This window comes from Atta cephalotes (genome assembly GCF_000143395.1).
Source record: "Atta cephalotes unplaced genomic scaffold scaffold00045, whole genome shotgun sequence".
Taxonomy (NCBI): domain Eukaryota; kingdom Metazoa; phylum Arthropoda; class Insecta; order Hymenoptera; family Formicidae; genus Atta; species Atta cephalotes.
Window position 1 is genome coordinate 1283437 of NW_012130109.1, and position 9838 is coordinate 1293274.

At 28.0% G+C, this 9838-nt stretch overlaps 1 protein-coding gene across 1 annotated transcript in view; it reads left to right on the forward strand.

The window, feature by feature from the left end:
• The window catches only part of LOC105622460 (lysosomal alpha-mannosidase), a 19105-nt gene that overhangs the window by 1417 nt on the left and 7850 nt on the right, over nt 1-9838 (forward strand). The window contains 6 exon segments of the mRNA XM_012203879.1: nt 238-423; nt 2557-2762; nt 3349-3485; nt 5541-5674; nt 7994-8207; nt 8293-8489. Of these exon segments, the coding sequence (XP_012059269.1) occupies nt 238-423; nt 2557-2762; nt 3349-3485; nt 5541-5674; nt 7994-8207; nt 8293-8489 (1074 nt within the window).

Below are 9838 nucleotides of genomic sequence, written 5' to 3' on the forward strand. Positions count from 1 at the left end.
TATATATATATATATATATATATATATATATATATATATATACAAAATATTCCATTATCAGAGTAGATATAAAATATAAATAATGTTATCGCACTTATTATTTTTATGATAAGTTTGATATTTTAAAAGCTTATGATATATTCAATTTTCTTTATAAAAAAAATTTCATTTGACAAATTTTATATTATTTAACATGTATTGTAATATAAATTTTACATTATTCAATTACTTCTGCAGATTTATTTACGTTGAAACCGCTTTCTTCTGGAAATGGTGGTTACGGCAAGATGAAAAGGTACGTGCTGACGTTAAAATGTTAATCAACGAAGGGCGATTGGAAATCATTGGAGGAGCATGGAGCATGAACGACGAAGCTTGCACTCATTATCATTCATTAGTGGATCAGTTTACGTGGGGATTCAGGTATAAATATATAGATTCACACACACACACATAAATAAAAGCATGTCAATGAGAGTCTCAAAACTGACTATAATTGATAATTTACGATATATTAGAGTGATCATTCATATTCTTTTTCTCGAATGTACTCTTTTTTCAAACATCTAGAGGATAATTTCAATGTGTACTACTTTTTGGGATTTGAAAATAACCGAGGGAGTCGGAAGTTATTAAATTTACTGTGACACTAGCCTAGTTTTCATCGAGGGTTTAATTGGATCAGAATGTAAGAATCAACTAACTACATTTCCCTGTATTTCGTTCGACTGTAACAGAGAATACTCGACTGTAATTAGTTCTTACATTCTGATCTGGTTTAAACTAGGAAACTAGGCCAGAGTCATACATGAATTGGGTGACCAGACATCCGATTTTTTCCAGACATGTACTCTTTTTTTTGAAAACGTCCAGCTGAATTTTTAGCATATTCGAATGTACTCATTTTGAGAAAGAGAGAACAAGAGAATCAGAAATTATTAAGCTCATTAAAAATTATTAGGTATTATTATATCATATTAAAGTTATTTTTTTTTGCTAAAGTAAATATGCCGAGGAAACAGTCCCGATGACTTTGATCTTGTCATATATTGTCAAGGTCATGACTCTGAGTAATCTTTAACAAATTTTAGCCGTCATTTACTAAAAAGTTATTAACAAAAAAAGTTTGAAAAATTATGTTTTATTTCTATTACATTTTTCATCTGAAGTGACTCATTTCCCCCTCTCCCCTGCAAAGGGGCGTATGACTTTCAGCAGAAGCGACTCTCCCCTTTCTCCTCTGCAAAGAAGTACGACTCTCATCCTCCTATAGTACACGAATAGCATTCGACTCTCAACTCTCTACAGTACATGAATAGCAAATATATTTTAAAGAAGGGAATACTCGTATATAGTTGTATTATGTACTCATGCACTGTAGGGGATGAAAGTTGAAAGTAAGAATCGTGCGCTCTGCAGTGGGGCGGAACCCACTGCATCTACGTACACTTTACAACATAAAGTCTACATGAGTTTATAACAGAAATGATATATTATTTTTTCAAACTTTTTTTGTTAATAACTTTTTAACGAATAACAAGCACTGGTTAAAACTTATTGGAGGTTACTCAGAGTCAAGGTCATCGAGGCTGTCTCCTCTATTCGGCATATTTACCTTTGCTAATATTAAATATATGTTTTCATGTTTTTAGGATTTTTAAATGTACTCTTTCTCTTATATTTTTGAGTTCAAATATACAACTTATTTTGTACTATAATTTAACCTAAAATGTCCTCTTTTGTCCTACTTTTGAATCTTAGTACCCTACTTTTGTATTACTTTTCAATCAGAAATGTCCTAGTTTATCTAGATTAGATCTATGGATTATCTTACGATATACTACTTTTCTTATTCATCTGTTATATGATTCTATTGATATATAAAACATAAAATATAATCCAGACAGCACAATTGATCCATTTAAACTCTAAAAAAATATTTATCTTCTTAAATAATTCTTTACGAATTAACATAATTTGAAATAAATTCAAAAAATTTTAAAATATATACAAATATATTTATATATCTTATATATGTTACCTTTAATAAAAGGAAACCTCAAATAATATTTGATAAAAACTAAATGTAATTTATTAATTCTTATACAAAAATTAAAAAATACAAAAATTAGATTAGAAAAAGAATATTTTTCGAATTTGAAAAAGAACTTACAATTGGTGACATAGAAATCTTTTGGAAATCTCAAAAAAACTTTTTGAACAAAATGGAAGAAAACAGGAATTTATTTTATAAATCGGGAATCAAAAAGAATTTTTTTCAGACTTTCTGTCTCGGCAATTTAGGAATTGAAATCTATAAATATTAAAAAATATATAATTTTATAGATATAGTAATATAAATTATATCTCTCAAACATATAAATGTAATATAATGCATCAATATTGAGTATCAATCATAATGTAATTTTTATTTTTATTTTTATTTTCATTGTTTAATTTATTATATGCACAAATATTCCATTTTCTAGGCATTTTATATAAATTTTTATTTAGAATCAGTTTAATTTATATGTTACTGATTCTTGATTTGTATAGGCGACTCAACGATACATTCGGAAGTTGTGCCAGACCACGTATTGGGTGGCAAATAGATCCTTTCGGTCATTCCAGAGAACAAGCTTCTTTATTCGCGCAGATGGGATTTGATGGAATGCTATTTGGTCGTATCGATTATCAGGATAAAGAGAAAAGATTGAATAACAAAATGATGGAATTTATCTGGAAAAGCAGTCCAAATTTAGGTAAAAAAATCTTTGATAATGGTAATATAATAATTATAAAAGAAAGAAAAATTTAATTGCATTGAAAAAAAAATCTGTAATTTTTAATGAATACAAATAAAATTTAACAAAATGTTTGTGTATAATGTTCATATAGAAATTTATTTTATGGATGAAAAATATAGTAATAATAATAATTAAATAAACAAATGATTGTTTTTTAAGACCATAAACACGATCCAAAAATAGTACCAGATTTAGTAGCAATTATATTAAAAAGATTGTCAGCAATATTAAATGACATGTTTGAAAAAGTTTTTATAAAAAAGTATTAGGGTTATTATTATTTTTATAATCAATATAGTAAATTTATATATAAACATTTTATTAAATTTTATTTATATCCATTAAATATTGCAGACTTTCCTTTTTTCAATGCAATTTTTATTTTTTCAATAATTGAACATATTTAAAAATAACAGTTGATTAATTTTAACATCTTTCTGTGATGAGACAGCCTGTGATGAGAAATAGGTTCTTCTTGCAGACAAAACAAACATATATTACATAATGAATAAAATTATATAATATTCAATTTTATTTCCAGGTAAGCGAGCGGATTTGTTCACGACTGCGATGTTCAACACTTACAGTCCACCACCAGGATTTTGCTTCGATATTTTATGCAACGATGAACCAATAATTGATGACCCTGATAGCCCAGACTACAACATCGACAGAAGGGTATGTAATATCATATCGCAATGATAGTTATTGACATTACTTCTAAACGATAAACTAACGAGGTCGTCTCAAGCGTTAATTGCAACTAAGGCTTATGCGATGCTTTATTTATTTCTAACCAATTTATTTTCAATTATTTCTAATTACTCAATAGATATTAACAAAATACATTTTTAATAGAAAAAATACAATTGCAATATCAAAAGCAATATAAATATTTAATGGAGAAGAAATTTTGATTTTAATGATAAAACTTAAACGATGAAAGGACTTTCTATTTATTTATAAAAAAAAATCCTTTTCTGTGCCTGAGAGTATAGTGATATCGAGTCTCAAAATATTTTTGAGTGAATTTTTGAATTTTATATTTATAGCGAATAACTATATAAATTTTCAAACTGAAACATCTGTGTAAAAATTTAAAGTTAAAAATCAGAAAGGACCAGTTTGGGTCCTGGCTGAACAGCATTGTGACCTAGCTAGAGTATTATAGAGCATAAAAAAAGGATTAAAAAGTTTCATATGCACAACTTTGTTGTGCATGAGGAAAATGAGTCCCTTGAATGCTACAGCTGTTCAAAGATCGCTGTTATGATCATGTATTGTGTATCATGTAGAACTGGTTTTGTACGATTTCTCGAATCATCTAGTATTTGGAATATGTCCAATTTTGAAGACAATTAAAACCTTTTTTGGATCCCAAATGAATAGTTATAAGTGGTATATATTAATCGAATGAAGAAGGGACATTCAAAGTATGAAACAAAAAGTTTTAACTGATTTGACAAAGAGGCTGCGGTTCAATATTTTTAACTATAATATTTCCATCTCTCATTTCAGAACGTTTTCTTTTATAATGACACCAACAGGCATGACATATATATTTAAATGTGTTGAGTGGAACTACTAGATTTTTGTTCCAAGAAATCTAGCAAACAAATGTTCTCCAGCCAACAAATGTTTACGCGATTGGTTTTTTAAATATTTTTCACATTGCCCATAGTGGATCACAATCAGTAGCTGCTTCGAAATGACTCCGTACCAAAGGCTGGTTTATTCTGATTGGTACATTCGCCACTTGTCCATCTTCTCTCCCCCCCCTCCCCTACCCTCTCCCCAGAACGAATTCCAGGAGCCATCCTAGCAAATCCGATTTCTGTGACATGAATCGTGACTAGGGACTTAATCGGAGTAATGAACTGTACCAAATATATTTTAGATATTACTTCAATGTCTTTGGTACAATTCGTTACCGTCGTCACCGCGGAGAAGTGCCCTGGACACAGAGAAATTGGATAAGACTAGTGGAACATGGTCATAATAGCGAACTTTGGATAGCTCTAGCACTCAGAAAACCTCTTTTATAAAGTTGAGTTTATGGAATTTTTTATTCTCTTTTGATACCTTAAAATTTTAGGCATGTCTCAAAGTTGTTCATCCGGGGCCCAAATTCCTCTATAAATAATAACTGAATATAGTCCTTTTAATTTAATGAGATTTTCTTGTTAATAAAAAATAATATATTTAAAATACATACATTTTATAATTAAAACATAAAACTATTCAAATTAAAACTGTTTGAAATTATTGCATTTATTTCATATCCGTTTTTTATTAAAAGAAATATTATAATATTCGATACTTTTTTAATGCACTTGGCGTATATTTTTTTTTAAAGAGGTTTCTTTTAGATTTGTTTTATGCGAAAATCGTAATCTACACAATGTGTTTCTGTGCTAGATCGATGATTTTTTGAGATATGCAGTTACGCAAGCTAGTCATTACCGTACAAAACATATCATATTGACAATGGGAGGAGATTTCACTTATCAGCACGCGGAAATGTACTTCATGAATTTGGACAAGCTGATAAGGTATTAACGCCAAATGCTTAAATTTTACAATTCATATTTTTTTAAATATTCGACGCTTACGAGATAGTAAAAAAGAAAGCAATATTATTGCTTCGCAAAGGACGACATCGCTAGTAAGGCAGAAAGAGAAAAAAATCCCGTCTTCGTGCCACGGTAAGTAAAAATTATGTACGATTGGCAGGTAGAGCTGTTCCTGACATATGCGCAGATTCAAGCACGTGCTTACAAAACTAATCATATTATTCTCACTATGGGGGACGATTTTCATTATCAACAGGCTGACATGGTATTCGGTAACTTAGAAAAGCTGATTAAGTAAGTCACTATTGATTCAACGAAATATTTCTGCTAAATTTGACTTTGACAATTACTTAATACCTTTATTGACTTTAAATTTTATTTGAATCTTAGATTATAAGTTTAGAAATAGGTTTTTTATTTGGGATTAAACGGATTTTAAATATCCATAATATAGGATAAGTAAAAAAATTAATTATATTAATTTTCTAAAAAACGTTATCTCAAAAATTAATATTATTTATAATGGATATTAAAATGTTATTAAAATTGGTAATTATTCAGATTAAGGGACATCTAGCTGACCTTGATCTTGACATATGTTGTCATGGCCCTGAGTAACCTCTAGGTTTTAAGTGGCGATCGTCTTTCGTTAAAAGGTTATTAATAAAAAAAATTTCAACTGTATAACTGTATAACTGAGAATTCCCTGCTTTAAAATTGTATTATATTTGCTATTCGTGTACTGTAGAGGGATAAGAGTCGAAGGTGAAAGTCGTGCGCCCCTTTGCAGGGGGAAGGAGGGAGTGAGAGTCGCTCGTCTGAATGACCCTCGCCCTCCCTCCTCCTCTACAAAAGAGCGCATGATTTTCACCCAAAACGACTCTGACTCCCTCTGCCTTCTGCAAAAGGGCGCACAACTTTCACCTTCGATTCTCACCCTCTTCTTCTTCTGCAAAAGGGCGCATGATTTTCACTTAAAGCGACTCTCATCTCCCTCTCTCCTATAAAGAGGCGCATGACTTTCAGCTGAAGTGATTCTCACTTTCCTCCCTCCTGCAAAAGGACGCACGACTTTCAGTGGATTCTCAGCCCCTCTTTTCCCTGTGAAGGAGGAAGAGGCGCACGATTCTCATCTTCACTCTCACCTCCCCTCCCCCTCCCTATAGTACACGAATAGCAAATATATTTTAAAGCAGGGAATACTTGCGTTTGTATATAGTTGTATTATATATAGTTGAGTATATATAATAATCTAACTCTAACCCAACTATGTATCATTTAGAGTTAAGTTATTATATACCATTAAACTTTCCGAATATTTCTGAGTATTTCTGAAATATATAGTTGAAATAAAGCGTTATTTTTAAAACTTTTTTTGTTAATAACTTTTTAACGAAGGACTGCCACCATCTATCGGAGGTCACTCAGGGCCATGATGATCTTGATAACTTATATCAAGATCAAGATCGTCGGTGGGATGTTCTTTAATCTAAGTTGATTACTTTAAAATTTTATTATGAAATTTGTATCTCAATATTTAGAAAGAGAAAATATTAAATATTAAATAATTAACCCTGATGACTAGCAAGCTGTCATTTTGACATCAAAATGACGACAACGTAGCTTGTTAGGAAAGTTAAATAGAAAAGATAAATAACATTTTTTTGTAAAAAGTTATAATATTCTTTTTCAACATTAAATTTATTAAATAAAATTTTATTAAATATAAAGTGTAAAAATTATTTTTAAAAAATGTAATATAATTTTATGTTGATTTCTTAATTTTTAATATACTGATTCGTAAACTAACAGTTAATTAAAAACAATAATAATTAAAAAAAATTAAAAAATAATACTATAATAATAATATATAATAATAATATATAATAATAATAACAATAATAATTAAAAAATAATTAAAAAAAAAAGAGAATTATAAATAATATCGAAATGTGTGGAAATGATGGAAAACGCAAATTTTTTTCTAAATTTAAAAAATAAATTGTATGAGAAATCATTTCGTTTTTTTTTCTTTAACCACGTTTGTAAATAAATGGATTTTAATTTTGATTTAAGATTTTATACGTAATATTTTGATATTAAATATTTTGCTTTATTATTTGCTTTAATATCTGTTTTAATATTTCAATATTTGTTTTAATTGCTTTTATATTTGCTTTTATATTTGCTGTAATATATTTGCTTTAATATTTACTATAATTAATTAGTTCGTTAGTTAAATAATAGTCGGATTAGTTTAACTGATCATTGTGAACAAGAGTAAATATGATTTAATGAAGATATATTCTTCATAAAGAATTTAAAGTTAGAAAAAACGATTTCAAAGTATATCAGATTTTAATAATAAAAAAAAAGAGATAATAATAAAAAAAAAGATTAAAGAAATATTATCAGATATTAATATTAGAGTTAGAATACAAAGTTTATGTTATGTAATATTAAGTTAGAAAATTTTGCGAATTTTGTGTCAATATTTTAATTTAAAATAATTCAATTTGAATTTCAATTATCGAATCTTAATAAAATAATTTGAAAATATTAACATATTTTATATAATTTGACATTATAAAAATTCTTTTGTAATTTTTTTAGATACACTAATCAGCGCAATGGTTCTGTAGTAAATGTAATTTACTCGACACCCTTATGCTACTTGAAGGCCTTGAACGACTTGAATCTTCAGTGGCCCACTAAGAGCGATGACTTCTTTCCATATGCGAGCGATCCTCACTCTTATTGGACTGGCTATTTTTCATCGAGACCAACCGTGAAATACTTTGAACGTGAAGGGAATAATATGTTGCAAGTAAGATGATCAAAGATAATTAAAATCTTGATCTATCAAATTAAAGTAAGTAATATTTTCAAAATGATAAACTGCTTGTTTTTAGGCAAGCAAACAACTCGTTGTCCTAACAAATTTAAAAAGTTATGACGAATCCTTGGAACATTTTCGCGAAGCAATGGGAGTGATGCAACATCATGATGCCGTCAGCGGTACTGAAAAACAATTTGTCGCGAACGATTATTCTCGTATATTATATGAGAGTATGGATCACGCTGGAGAAATAATTTCGAAAGCTATAGGGTATAAAATATTCTCTACCAATCCATTGAGTAGAATGTCTAAAATTGACTCATGAGACAACTTTAAAATATCTTTAAGAGTTCTTTAAACCTCCCTCCCCATCTTTAAGATATTTCATAAAAAATTCTAAAAAATATCTTAAAGATGTCTTATGCGTCGATTTTAGACATTCTGCTGGGAAGATTTATCTTAATTTTAATTTTAATTTTTAATGTTAAAGTATAAATAATTACACAGATAAATACGTTCTTATACAGAAAAAACGTATTAGATTTATAATATATACATATATAATATATTAAACTAATAAGGAAAAAAATGTTTTTATTTTAATCGGCCTCTTAGTTCAAAAGCTTCCATTTTATATCAAAAAAATACTCCTAAATTTTTATCAAAAAATACTTATTAAGATTTAGAGGTCGCTAGTGAACGATTTTTAAATCAAAGTTTTAATTTTCCTTAATACATGTTTGATTTGATACAAAAAAATGGTTTAAACCGGATTTTAAATACTGTATATTTTTCGCTAAACATAATGCAATAATTCATTTACTTCTACGATATATGCCTTAAGAAATATAGCCAATTAATGTGAAAAAATGATTGTAGGTCTGTTCACTCAGAACAAGATCTAGTTGGAATTTTCTCAGTACCTCTTACAGGATTTCTAAAAGTTGCATTTAATTGAATTATAAAACGTTTTTAAGGATAGAAAAATTTTTTTTTACAAGTTCTAAAGTTATATATTGTTTTGTGGTTTTGACATCCTCAAATTCAATGCCTCAATTTGACAATAAAAAACTTTATTAGGAAACGAATATATAATAAAAAAAGATATACATAATATATAGTTTATTTCAATTAATTAAATCATGTTTTTTATATTACTCAAGAAAAAAAATTTTTTCTATCCTTAAAAACTTTTTATAATTCAGTTAAATGCAACTTTTAAAGATTCTGTAGGAAATGCTAGAAAGATTTTAACTAGAGATCTTATTCTGGATGAATAGACCTACAAATTGAAGAGAATAACGACCCATTTGAACTCTTGGAATCTTGCTAAAATTGATCTTAAACTCGAAATTTAGTCATTTTTTAATCGAGCTATATTTCTTAAGACGTATATTATAGAGTTAAATGAATTATTGCATTGTGTTCAGCGACCAAAAAAACATACAGTACATTTAAAATCCAGATTAAGCTATTTTTGCATCAAATGAAACATGTATACATATTATATTAATGAAAATCGAAATTTTGATTTAAAAATCATTCACTAGTGATCTCTAATATTTTTAAATCTTAATATTTTTTAATAAAAATTTAGGAGTGTTTTTCGGTATGAAATG